Source organism: Amblyomma maculatum, chromosome 3, assembly GCF_055883805.1.
Source record: "Amblyomma maculatum isolate TAMU_Amacu chromosome 3, ASM5588380v1, whole genome shotgun sequence".
NCBI lineage: Eukaryota > Metazoa > Arthropoda > Arachnida > Ixodida > Ixodidae > Amblyomma > Amblyomma maculatum.
In genome coordinates, this window is record NC_139346.1 from 110,137,485 (window position 1) to 110,151,435 (window position 13,951).

At 42.8% G+C, this 13,951-nt stretch overlaps 2 protein-coding genes across 4 annotated transcripts in view; one reads left to right on the forward strand and one right to left on the reverse strand.

The window, feature by feature from the left end:
• The window catches only part of LOC146195679 (putative RNA-binding protein 19), a 78,880-nt gene extending 75,520 nt beyond the window's left edge, over positions 1-3,360 (reverse strand). For all 3 annotated transcript variants that reach the window (XR_014706034.1, XR_014706035.1, XM_084597876.1), the window contains exons 1-3: positions 3,234-3,360; positions 2,964-3,146; positions 1,443-1,553 (exon numbers count right to left, since the gene is read on the reverse strand). Coding sequence is in view for 1 of the 3 variants with exons in the window: in XM_084597876.1 (XP_084454002.1) it covers positions 1,443-1,553; positions 2,964-3,146; positions 3,234-3,269 (330 nt within the window). In the remaining 2 variants the exon portion in view is untranslated. The remainder of the gene's footprint in view (positions 1-1,442; positions 1,554-2,963; positions 3,147-3,233) is intronic.
• A 156-nt stretch (positions 3,361-3,516) lies between these two features.
• The window catches only part of LOC146195680 (ubiquitin-protein ligase E3B), a 77,502-nt gene continuing 67,067 nt past the window's right edge, over positions 3,517-13,951 (forward strand). Inside the window, exons 1-3 of the mRNA XM_084597877.1 lie at positions 3,517-3,751; positions 10,923-11,077; positions 12,647-12,764. Of these exons, the coding sequence (XP_084454003.1) occupies positions 10,958-11,077; positions 12,647-12,764 (238 nt within the window). The 5' untranslated portion in view covers positions 3,517-3,751; positions 10,923-10,957. The remainder of the gene's footprint in view (positions 3,752-10,922; positions 11,078-12,646; positions 12,765-13,951) is intronic.

Here is a 13,951-nt window from a genome sequence, read left to right on the forward strand (position 1 = left end):
ATGTGGTTTTATGCTTTGGATGATCTCCCTTGTCTTCTTTTATTTGTCGTTCCTTACTACAAGTTCTGCTTGGGGGTTCTGAAATTGTGTAACTTAGAAGATCTCAATCATTCATTCTCCTAAAATGAACGAGAGGGGTGACATGGTGAAGTGAAATATGCTCTCTGGCGTGTTTGTATCAAAGCCATAGCAAGCCCTTGGAGAAAGCTTGAAGCTTTTATGCGTAAAATTTATTATGCTTAAACACCCTACCTGGCGCAGAAGCGCCAAAGCATTTCTGCAAGAATAATAAACAAAAAAATCTCTGTCCAGATCAGCAAACAGCAAGTTTCTGAGGCCAGTCCAAAAAATTCCTAGAAATTTGGCATACAGCTTCAAAGCATCTTTTCTAGCCTGCTGAACAGCTTGCAGCAGCATTGAAAGCAGTCATGATCGATACAACCAGTGCAGATGCATTAAAAAAATATTTGAATGCAGCTGTTTGAACAACTTGGGAGAAAGCTATCGGAAACCTGATCTGATCTCAAATCGAGTTGAATTATCAGCTATATGGTGATAAGTTGACACGGAAAAGGAGAGCCATAACATATCTCTCTCGCTGTGTCTGGTTCACCTCCTTCAGCCAATTCACCCTTCTACAAGATGCGGTGCCTTCTGAGGCAGGCGCAATGATGTTTTTTGTACATAAAAAAATAGCAAGTTCAACACATATGAGCTTGGATGCTGCACACACAGTTTGCTTAATCAAAGTGCTAGCAGTACCTGCAAAGAGGCAGGTGTACGCATGCAGCTGCTGCTTGCACTTGTCACCCTTAGGAACTTTGCACCCTGCGAGATTTGGGCTCTCCATTGTTGCATTTACGCGTCCGCCTGGTGACTTGACTGCTTGAATCCATGTTGTTCGGCCACAGTTCGCTCCAACCTCCCCATGGCCTTTCTCATTGGCGCTGGCAGGACGACGAAACCTGCTTCAACTGCCGAGCTCGCGCGATGGTTGGAGAGGGAAAGAGACCCCTCTGAGACATCACAAGGTGCGTACGCTACTGCCTTTGTCTGGCGGCCTTTATCCGTGCAGATACTCGAGCATGCCCACTCAGTGTCATACCTTAGAGCGCAGTTCGAGCCTGACGATTAGGATCCAGCAATATCCGACAGGTGTACCTTGCATTAGTTGCCCACTCTCTCTCAAAGAGGCTGACCTGCGGTCACCACAAGAGAGCTCACAGCATGTCGTATATTTGAACAACAACGTTCAATCAGTCTGGCAGTTTGCTTTTATCAGCCAAACATAGGGAGAGCAGAAAAGGAAAGACCGTCATACACAAAGGGGCAGTGTGAAAAAGGTGGACTGGAATCCAAAAGCAGTGGCATTCCCGATGAGTAATTAATTAATCAATGATGTGGACCTTGTACTCAATGTGCCAAGGGCTCTCTTAACTGACCTTTGGCTTCTTCTGCTCTGGATGGAGCCGAAGGTAGGCGGAGCTGTCAGCAGAGTACTTGCTCCATGATCGCGGCTTCTCAGCACCCCCGAGTGCTGCACATATCTCCACCTAGCAGCAAATAGAAGGAGAAAGGCATACACGCCAAATACAAAAGAGGGAGTTATGGGCAATATGTTTATGCACATGAGCCAAAAACACTTATAGTAAACAGGCGACAACACACACACAAGTCCTTGTGTAGCTGCAGAACATGATGAATGCCGGATGGCATCCACCATAATGGAAAACATAACATGGTTTCTTTGAAAAGTCGTTTGCTGACATCTACATTATCTGCTGCATAAAAGTGAAATTACAGCTGTTATTTCACTGAAATATTCCTGTTCCATTCTGCTCCATTTTTTACCCCTTGGTTTGTAATCGCCCCAGGGGTTTTGGCTCGAAATGCCACACCAAGCAGCTGAATGCAACTGTTATTACATATCACAGAATAGAGAAATGAGATGATTGCAGTCGTGGTAAAGATATGCTAGTCACACCGATTTTGCGTTTGACCTTAGCAGTTATTGATAAGTGTGACTGGTCTTCTGAGGCACATTTAAAGCTCTGAGGTTTCCGACAGCTGGGTTGACTAATTTTCTATGTCTGGAAGTCACGGAAAATCTCTTCGATTTGGCTGCACCAGCTGCACTATTTCAAGTAGTGGAGCAGCGCCGTCTTCGTTTTGCCGGTGCCGCGCGCGTCACCCACACTTCTCTCCTCGTTTCGTCAAGGTGTAGGACTAGTTCTGCATGAGTTCTTACCCATCGTGCACTCACTCCAGAGGAGGTGCAGAAGAAAGTCCAGCATGGCGTACGTGCTGCTCGGCCATGAGCAGATGATGCTGCGCACGTTCTGCACAACTTTGTAAAGTCCGTCTCCTTCAGAACTTGGGCGGTTCGTTGCTAACGGATCCATGGATGGTTGTGTATACAGGGTAGTTGGGCTGCATGCTGGTAATTAACATCTTGCTGGTGGTTAGGACTCAGCAGCGGTATTGTATATGTAGGTCACCGGTCGATACGGCACTCTTACGCGCGCTTTGTCCAATGAAGTACCTTTTTTTTTTTTTTTATCGTGTTGTGTGGCCCTGGTTTTGACCTAAGAACACGGGTAGCTGCAGACAGAAATCAATTGCGATCAATCGAGCCATTTCTGCCGCGCCAAGTGTGTGTGAAAAACCCAGCCAATATGTTGCCAGACTATTCCGCGCAGAAGGCACAAAGACATCTGCCCATGCTTTTGCCGATGGGTGATCAGTGGTCGGTTCAGTACAAAAGTATCTCGGAGTTCTGACGAAGTTTGGAGACGAAACGAAACTAACCGACAAGTTTCATTTGGCAAGCAGCTTTCCTCATGACACTTCATAATGCTTTCCGTAGACAATGTTTTTCGCCACTATTTGAATAGGGAGCTTAGATACGCCAAGCTGAGAGTCATCTAGCAGGATGACAGATGAGATGTCAACATACAACGTACCTGAAGCTTAGAGGTGTCGAGGTAGGAATTATTGAAGTACTCCTTGGCAGCGGCCGCTTGAGCCTCATCTTTGAATCCGACGAATGCGAAACGCCGGAAGACTCCTTCTTTCGTGTACTTGAGCTGCAGATCGGTGACAGTCCCCTTGGATGAGAAGTACTCCCGAAGTCGTTCCTCTTTGATCTGCAAGATAGGAGGAATTTTTGCAACCGCGATCAAAGAGGACAGGAAGGAAAGGGAACACATCCTTGACTAGAGACAATGGCCCACCTTCTTTGGGAGGTTTTTTACAACAATCCGAGACATAGCGGTTACAGTACGACAGCGTTACTCAATCAAAACAAGACCGCATGATGCAGCCACGCTGAAACATACTGAAACGCTGTAGGCTGACATATTGTCAGTCCGCAGAAAAATTATTGTTGCAACTGTTTGTCAACTTAAAACTTTTAAAGCTTGAAATAAAAATAAAAAAATATTAAATTTAAGTTTTTAAGTTTTAATAATTACAATTACTATTTAAACGTCGGACCTTCACTGCGTTATTAGACTGGCAAGCGACGGCCTGCCTCCGTCTGCACCTCGGGTTATGTGTGTGTACATGTGTGTGTAGCGCTTAACGTGAGCAACGCGGCTTTCGGACTTCAGGTTTCGGAAGTGGTGAGCGCTGTCATTTCGGAGAAGTGAACAACAAACCTACGCACTACACTGCCACACTCCTATGATGACCCTGCTGACGAGAAGTCTGCAGCAGGAGCTAGCATTCCGACGTGATCTCAGCTGAGCAGGTATGTGTATGTGCACGGTGATCACGTTCGCTCTCGCGGCTGTTACCATGTAAATATTGACCCGATACGACGGTACTGATGTTTGCCCTTGCTTTCCCTTTTTAGGGAACCAAAACTCATTAGAGCTATTGCAGGAGTAGCACCGAAGTCAAGCGAAACGATAGGTGAAAACGGAGAAGCTGTACGAGTGAGTGCGATGCCGTTTGACGTTGCGACACGCGTTCGCGGTCGGGGTGCGCTATCGCAGTTCCCGGGATTGAAGCCGCAGTAGAGTTGTGTTCGTGCGTAACCCGAGGAGATTATGACGACTGGGCTCCGTTGCATGGTGAGCGCAGCTTGGCGCGCCGTCCTGAAGGCGCGCGACCGTCAGTGTCGCGCGGAGATGAATGAAAACCATCTGCGCGCACCAATTTGCGCTTCCCGAGGCAGTCGTAGCATCCATCTGGCCCGTCATAACTGCGGTGTTACTAAGCAGGAAGGCACTGACGCGTCTGAATTAACTTATTCGCACTGATGTTTTTCCGATGTAGAGGGGGATATCAGGCGCGCGCGATATAATGCGCGGTTTCGGTGAAGCGTCGCGCGCTTTGTGTTATCTTTCTTGCAGACGACTGGGCCGCTTTCCGACGCTACATATTTTCTCCATTTGATTTCTCCCTGGCTTTCTTCTTCATCATTCTGTGAACTAGACCTGGTGCAGTTCTGCCTTATCTGTATGGAATTTGTATGCTGTTCAATATTTTGACATTTATATTTTATGGATGGTGTAAAGAAACAAAACTTGCCTAAAGCAACGCGTCTCGAACATGAATATATTTTGTGCAGTGCTACAGCTACCTCCTCCACATAGCATATCTACATGGGGTTTTTGTTTCAAAGTTGAAGCTTTAAAAGTAATTGATGGTGATACGCTGCTTGGCAGCAGGCTATTCCTCTTCGTGCCTACCACATGCCAAAAGTGCCACCTAGCGTGACAGTTTGATATATTGCATCTTTGGTTGCCCAAAATTACTGCTTCAGTGTGTTGGACAACAAGGAAAAAGGCGAGGGAGCACTGACTTCAGGTGGTTTATTTCTTTCTCAGGGCAGCAAACAGTATGCAAGCACTGAGGATATGAAAACATAGCAAAGCACTAAAAATACAATTCTTTCTGAAAATTGCATATATATTGTAGCATTTTTAGGAATTGTAATTCATTATTCAGTAACAAAATCAGTAGCATGAGTGTATATGCATTTAGTATACCGCTTACATCACTGTTTTCTCAGTTTGAATTAATTTTTTTTACATCGCTGTGGCTGGCTAATATTGCACAGTAGTCAAAATTTGGTGCACACATTCTAGTTACAGTGGTTAGTGGGTCCTTTTCCCAGTCATCAAATTCTGACCCCACATGCTATGCATCCCTGATAACAATCAGTCACCTACAAAGGTAAATGTACCTAACTGCAGGGAAAATAAACCTCTCTGGTTAAGTGTGTTTCCTTGTCGTTTAACAATTTTATGCACTATTTCTATATTTTTATCTATTGAATACATCCCTGGCATTTTTTAAAGCCAATTGCAACCTCCTACAACGCATTTATCATGTGTGCCTTGAATACTTAATTCCTATTCCTTGTAAGCAAGCTGTGAGTTGAAAAAGAGGGTACCTTAGTGTGTCAAAAAATGTGCGGCTTGTAGAAACATAATGATGATCGCAGTGGTGTGTAACAAGTCAAGTTAGAACAGATGGCCCCTTTATATGGTCTTGAGCACGTGTTGTTGCCATGTGGTAAAAAAAAATTAGTACCATTAGTATCAACCGTGAGCTGCAGGTGGCCCATAATTGATAATATGCTGTACGGTTGCCCCCTTTTTTCCTATTCCATTTGGAGTTTAAGTAAATAATTGACGATGAACTGTTTGATATTAAGCGACACTTCGTTGCTTCTTACCAGTGCATTATATCAGTTACTTCCTTGGATTTGCCTGTTTACTGTTTTTCTTGGCAGCATGCAGTAGCTAGATCTGAACACATGTAGCAATGTCAGGTTTTTTTTTAGGTGAATTTGAATTCTTAGTTGCAGGCTGACTTGTAGCAGTCCAAAGCGTCCAAAATGTATGTGGTGAATTAACATAGTACTTTTTTGGTAAGATATATCTGCATGCTATTTTTTGGACAAGTGAACTGCTTGTGACAAGTTAACACTCGCTAAATGTACCTCTCATTCTATACGCATAAGCAAAACTGAAATAAGAGCCTTGGCAGTTTATATTTACAAGCATTTATTTTCCATTCAAGTGATCTTTGGCCATATGGTGTTTTTTTGACGAGACAGTGCCACAGTAAAATATTTTGCTTATGTGGGAACTGAACTTTTTTGTTTAACACGAAAACGTATGGCCAAGTAAATTTTTGAAATTTGGTTTAATCCAAACAAGGTCAGCATCCTAGACGTGCGTGTAGCAACTGATTCACTATTATTGACCATCAGTTGAACTCGCTCAGAGTAGAAAATTAGCAACGTGTGGAAGCCAGGGGTGTTGCAAGGCATTGTTACAGTTGGATTAGCATAGTTGCACGCTTTGACGCATTGTCAACTACCTTACAAGTCTCTGCAGGCTGGGAGGCTCCCTACCCTCACTGCATCCTAGCCAAGCAGAATTTTTTCCCTTTCTTTAGTAGGTTTCAGCACTGTACATAAGAACACTGATGTAGACCTGTGTACGTTTTGGGAACGGGGTCATGTTTTGGCCCAGCGGTACAACGACAACAGTTCAGTGTCAGTTCCATTGCTCTTGCTGTTATGAAATAGAGACCAGGTGTTGCCCCATCATCTTGTTCACTGCAACAACTTAATGCTAACTTGATAACCCAACAACTCAGTTTTTAGAGGTACACTTACACTTGAGTTCTTGTTTGATGGCTCTTCATTTTGCCTTCATCATTTTTTTCTCATTGGCGACAGCACTCCATTCTATAAGAGCCCCTTTTAGGACCATTTTTGTGATAATTGCTTCCAAATATACTGATTGCCCTGGCAATATGGCTAGATTCACTTTGAGGGAATTTTCTCCACACGCAGCTACCTAACTTTGTCATAAGAAAAAATAAATAAATAAATGACCCGTCAGAAATGATATTCAATGAAAAATAAAAAAAATAATCGGAAACTGTGTTTAAAAATAAACACTGGCAACAGTCCGTCTAATGCTCAGAAAATATAAAAAGAGGAGCTCTGACCCCTACTCATGTAATATTATGGCTGTCACACTAAAAATTGAGCGGTGTAATATTTCAGAAGCATTGTAGCGATAAAGCTCTTCTTTCCTGAATTTCTTTTGCCACAAATTAAACCACTTGTTCTACCGACTGCTTGTCTTTTCTTGCAAATACTAATAACTAGCATTAACATTCCACTTTTGTGTCAGACTTCTGTGCAACTGTTTTGTTAGTTCTGATGATTCCTATTGTGTGACACTTGTATTTCTGGCAGCTTTTCCATATTCCATGAGGTCATTTTGTTACATATAAGAATCCTTGCACGTTGTCTCCCTCTCTCTCTGTGAGATACTCTGGCCTTGTTCTTAAGTGCATATGGGCTCTGAATCTCAACTAATTCATCATGAATTTTGCGATGTGCGCATGCTAACCTTCGCAATGAAGCAGAAATCAAAGGATTTTAAATCTTGTGGTAGCAATGGCTACAAGAGCCTGAGGGAAAAAATAAAATAGCGCTGCTGGATTTTGCTCTCTTGGGGGAGGGAGTGACAGTATGTAGTAGTAGTAGTTATATTTGGATCTACCCCATGAAGGGCATTCTCTCCCATTGCCTGGTCCACCGTATGATCATTGGTGTTGCATTTGCACTTTTGCCCATCCTCTGGCCTGGGTATCCCTGACGGCCCAAAGCCATCTTCTGAATGGCAGGGGTCCACGCCACTCTGTAGTTGTCAGTGTGCTTGTGTGTGCCTGCAGGCGTGAGCAGCTTTCTTTCTCAATGTTCAATCAATTGGGGCACAGCACGATATCGTGCAGGCACAACAATCTCCCATCACAGCCTGCAATAAAAACGGAGGCTCAGAATGAGGGCTTGTGTCAAATGAATTCCTCCTCAGTTGTGCCCACAGCTGGTGCTCCTATTTTGCTGCTTTAAACGGCGTTTTGCTTGATGGGGTCTTTTTGCCTTCTATGCCATCTTCCTTTTTTCTTGCCCGTTTTTATGAAAGGCACGCTAACGAGGCTAAAGCTGTCTGGCTGAAACTGCGCGGGCTGAATTTTTGAGATTAGCTTTTCTTTCTTCACGGATTCCTCGAGCTAGCATGCATAATGGTAGACCTGGCATCTTGTAGTTTTGGTGTCGGTATGATTGGCCACTGCTCACTTCCAGGAAAGCCTGCTGAGGCGGCTAAGGTGTCTTACATGCTGTGCATGAGGTTGCATGGTCATTTTTCAGCCGCAGCAACCGCATTTCAATCTGGGCAAATTTCATACAAAATGCCTGGTTGCAATATGATCCATAACTACAGCGCAAACGACAGGACAGAGATGAAGGAGGGACACCACACAGTGCTGCGCATCTCTGTCCTGTCATTTTCGCTGTAGGTATGGATCATCAAAAACACCAACTCGCCCAGCAAATGCTTTTGCTATATGATGTCAACACACTCTAAATGGACCTTGTTGATATTGAGCCAAGCGCTGTGGCATCTATCATGACTCACATGCAGCTTGAGGACATTGAATCCCACATACCATATCATGCCATTGGTTTAAGGAACAAAGGAACGCTTGCAAGCAGCGTTGCAGCTGAGCCATTCTTTTTTGTCTGTGTGTCAGTGCATTGCTGCATGGCCTGAAATGCACTACAGATGTTTCAGGCTAGTTCAGAAAAGTACAGAAAGAGAGGACATGCAGTTTTCTGTTGCGTGGGCTGCAGTACGCAGAAAGATTGAAATCTGATATTGCTGCGGAACCAGAGAATGTAGTATGCAGCTGCAGTTGAGGTCGTTTAATATGCATCCTGTTCTTACTTTTTTCCCAACTGCAGCTTTCTCTTATGATCAAAGAATGAAGCATGACACCATGTACTTGCTCCCGGTAAAAGTGGCAGTTATTGTGGAGTTATTATAGCTAACTTTGTTTGCTTTTGCTTGTACTGTTTATTGTTTTCTCTGTAATATCTGAGAGTAAATCTCTCTCTTTTTCCTGTCCCAAAACTCTTACCACCAAGGACAGCTAATAATGCTCTTCATGTATGGCTTATGGGTGAATTTTCAGTTTTATGACAACTGTGGTCTTTGTATATTAAGTATACCTATATTGTTTTGGTGTTATACAAAGAGTGCAGTTTGAGGCAAAAGGTGGCAAATCTCACAAATGACAGCAAAGAAGAGGTACAGAAGGCTGTCTTAGCATGAAAAAAAGTATGAGTCCAAATGATTTTGGCCAGCTATCACTGCCACTTCTTTACTTTGGGAAGAAGATGAAAGGTTTTAGTGTTTAGGGCATCATTTGCCTCACAGCAGTGTTTTTTCAAGCTTTGAGGACCACATCTAGTGATAAGTGCAAAATCTGTGCCACTAGACCTTTAATTTGTCTTTTCCTGAGACTCTGGTTGAGAGATCAGGTGTCTGACAGTAAGCAGCAGGTGGCCTCAGTATGCCGTATCCCAAATGCCTGTAGGCCCAAAGAGTCAACGTGTTTCTATCTCTTGTTGCCTATTTTCAAGAAAGCATCATGTATTCTTTAAGGGGGGATACGGGGTAAAGGATAAAATTTAGAACTGTTGCACCTATTTCGACAAAATTTTCAGGGATGGCGTACCTTCCTCATATTAGAGTATATTCTAAGTTTCACCACCTTTGCACAAATAGAAAAAAGTTGTAGCTGTCATAATGAGTAATAAGCATGTCAGGTTAGGAAAGCTAAAGAGAGCTTCTAGGTAGTTCATTGTTCAAGAAGTCCAGTTACAGGTTTTTGTGTCACTTTTGTAAAACTCTGAGCACTTCAGAAACGAACTTTTTTTTCTGTCGTCGTTGTATGCCACATATTTGCTTTTCTTTTTTCTTAGAGAATAATTAGTGATTCAAAAAGTACCTCATTTTGTTTGCAACAAAATTTTAGTCCAGGAACCGCCTTGAAAGCAGCCTTTGGCGAAAGAGTTTGAGGATGATGGTTTACTAACGGTTGGGCCCTTGCAAAAAGTGCGAACTGAGAAAAATGAGTTCAAAGATTTCAGATCATGCTATTTAAGTTTAGATCCCAAATTAATAAATATAACTAGCCTAGTGCATACATTAGGCTGCCCTTTGCACTCCTCTCTGCTCTGTGGCAATTGTTTTAAGTTCGTTCTTTTGCCCTTGTTTGCATTTTCCTCGGTTGCTTGTGGGCATTCCTCTTCATCTAGGATCCATATTCTACTCCAGCTTGTCAAGCACTTTGGTTAGCCAGGCTCGCAGTGGTGCAAAAACAGCGTAGGAAGGTTACTGGCTGTGTCTTAGTTAATCCAAGACCTTTTTCAATTTTTGAGCCAATTCGTTGTTGCCACAGTATAAAATTTACCTTTTCTTTCTGTTTCTATTTTTAGTTGAGTGCTGTACTTTCGATAGCAGGTCTTTTTTGGCTAGAGAGCACAAAAATCAAGCACTATAACTTAGGGATACACTCCACAGCGTTCAGCTTCTTGCTTACTCTGCGGCTTTGTCTTGAAATCGGCTTTCATAGGCGCTTTCTTTTGTGAGTGTACCCCTTTTTACAAAAAAAAAATTAATTTTAAATTTTCTGCTGTTCAAATAGTTCAAATGGCAACCAAACTTGTTGAAAGTTTCTTTATTACATGCACAATCTAAAAAACAAAAATTTGAAAACACATTTTTTTTTTTTTTGTGAGAATTATGATTTTAGCCCCGTATCCCCTCTTAACGTGGGATTATAAGGAGATGCCCAATCTTGGGTCCAAAGGCTACATCCTTCTTTTTTCTTTCCTACTTTCCTTTTATTTATTTATTTTTCTGACAATAACAAGATTTACTTTGATTGTTGTGGTACATGTCACACAAAAAAATGCATGCGGAGTGTAATTGAACTCCTAGCTAACAAAGTAGAGACCCAGTGCATTATATTCAGGTGAGTATGGTGTGCTTTGTGTAACAGCTGAGTTTCTTTCGCAACTTACCCCTCCATAGGCCGTGCAGTGCATCGGAGCGGGCGGGGTGCCACCATGTTTGGCGGCAGCCAGCCCAAGTCCGCATCCAAGGAGCATTTCCTGGAGCAGGCCAAGGCAGCACGCATCGAGCGGGCGCACGAGCGCAGGCGCGATCAGGCGGCCGCCACCATACAGGTACGGGCCTTTGATAGTGCTAACTCAGCCTTATTTTTCTGGGCTTGCATTTAGTGATACTCAGAGGGCTTGCGCATTGAATTGTTTGGAGACCTCGATAAGCTGTGTAGATATTTTTCTTTATCCTTCAGTGGAATGGATGCCCGGGCTAGTTGTAAGTTATTTTTGTAAGTGTGCCACTTGCACTGTTATTCTTCTCTTGTGTCCTTCCTTTTTCGTTTTATGACTGTTTAGGGTTGTTGCTTAGTTGTCCAAAGCATTTGTGTCTTGCTCATCATATCTTCTATTTGGGGGAGTCCCCCAAAGTGGAGGAGATTTGTAATAAGTGAGTAATTACTCATTGACATCTAACCAAGTGCAGCCGTACAACTACAAAGGAAAGTTATACAGCTTTCTCAAAAATCTTGTAGTTAAAGAAAATTCGTCTTGGTCCGAAGATCAAACCTGGGACCACCGCCTTTCTGTGGCAGTCGCTCCACCAACTGAGCTAACCAGGACGGTCAGCAGAACAGATGGTAGGGCGAGAGCGAAATGATCAATAACTCGAAGTAAGAGCGGGGATAAGGGAGCAGGGTAATAAGAGAATAATGAGTAATTACTCCTTATTACGTATCTTCTTTATGCATATCCACATTTGTATTCTGAGGGAAAGGTAGACCTGTGTATGCATAAGCTGTGTGCTCACAAAGAAGAGAAAAATCTTTTGTTGCCATTTTCCAAATGGATGTTTCCTTTTCTGAGGGTTGGTTGCTTAAACACCGGGGAGAATATATATCGTCAAATAGATGTGCAAGATGTTCCAATCATGGCTCCTACATGCTAGCTTCTATTTGTTTGCGGTTTTGAAAAAATAATTGGTACATTATGTTATAGTTCCTCAGAATCTTTAACTCTAATCCGTTTCATTTTCTGAGCAGTCAATATGTGTGCATTTATAAAATTCACCATTAGGGAGGTTTTTATTTTTACTGATTAGATTTTTTTAGTTTTTGCGCATGTTGCAGTTAGGGGGTATTTTACTTGTGGGATAAACGTAGTTGATCTGTATACTAGCTGTGCTTATTGAGTTTTGTGAGTTCTAGCTTAAGCATTGCGAGTTTTGGTTTTGTATACTTGTTGATGTCATCCTCTTTGGGGCAACTCCAAATGCTATAGCGATTGGCAGAACATCGAGCATTGTCACATAATCCTCGCTGTCTTCTTTAGCTTTATAAAAGCTGTCAGATGACCTGTGGAATTTTATTGCCGAATCAGAGATGAGAGTGAGGCTGCTGCTTCATCATAGCTGTGAGCACGTGCATTAAAAGAGTGTGGTATGTTATGCGTGTGTAATTTGTAGAAGTCGGCACAAAAAATTGACGAAGGACAAAATGTAGGACACATGGGACATTCTCGAGCATGAAAAATCGATGTGTCCTCCACTTTGTCTTTCTTCCGTGGTTAATGATGGCCAGCCGATGCCACTACTCCTTTTGTCGTGCCTTGTTTTGCTGCCTTGGGTGCCTTGTGCTGCGTGATGGTAACTTAACCAGTTGGTGCTTATTGCCTTGCCTGTTTCCCCTTCTGCAGGCGGTTGTTCGGGGCTTCCTGTTCAGGCAGCGTCTTCGGGCGGAATTTCGGCACGAATTCGATGCTGCCCTCAAACCGGGCAATGGGGAGGAGCCCAACACACCTGTGGCCATGTCGGGTATGAGAGGCTTGCCAGGGTTCAATGTGCAGGATAGGTTTTTATGGGACACTTGGGACTAATAAGTAATAGATTATACACCTTAATAACAAAAAGAAAAAGAAAAAAAAAAACAGCCTTTTGCAAAGTGAAACTTTTTATAACCTCTTCAGACGTGAATCCCTTCAGGAGCATACCAGGGTTGCGTAAAAAAATATTCAACTGTCCTCGCTGAGTACAAATTTCGCCGACTCTGTTGGGTCTTCATATATTTGTGCCATGACTTCATGCTATGTTCAAGGTCTGATTTATACTTCCTTTGACTCATTCCTGTCAAATTAAGTCATGTGAACAAATCAACACATTTTAGACACTGCATGGGTGAGAATTCACACTCGCAGGAGCCATACCAGAACTGCCAGAAGATGTGGAGCTGTCCACGGTATAAAGCAGGTTCCTGTGTTCATTTCTGGAGAAAGTTGTTCAGATGTCAGTTCATTGCTCTCGTCTGCATTCATTAATATTGCCCCTCATTATAGACAAGACTTTATAGCATTCAGTCACATTTTCAAATGTGCGAGGGACAAGTTATAAAAGACCAATAAATAAATACGTAAAAATACTGACGTTGATGGACGCTTATGAATATGATTGGAATGGTGTTAAGGCAGCTTCTTGCGTTGATTCCTGAAGCCATGATATGCTGCCATTCACTGTTAAATGGTAATCACATTCCCTGTTGTTCTTGGCATCGTGAGTTTGAACGAGTGGTTACGAAAAGAATGTCCTACTTCAAAGTCCAATCTTCCCATTAGTAAACATATGTCTTGCTGCCGTACTAACATCAAGGCAGTGTGCAGTTTTTCCTCGGCATTTTTTTTTTTTATTTATGACAATAGTTTGGCCTTTGTAGATAGAGCTTGCATTTAGCCAGCCATCTGATGTTCGGCATATCTTGTTTACACTCCGAGCTGTGTTTGGAACTACCTGCGTATTCATTTGGCAACCTGATGTCAGTGAAACTGAAACAATTTGAGGGACGCTCAAGTTTCACTATAGGAGTGGACATGATAGTACCTTGAACACCGCCTTTTCATTGTGCAAATACTTTTACATTTTTTCTGTAAGTGGGTCTTTGGGGCAAGAAAGGGGCAATATCTGTTCCACATCTCAGAGGACCTCCACACTTAGCTGAGGTCCATAAGTCG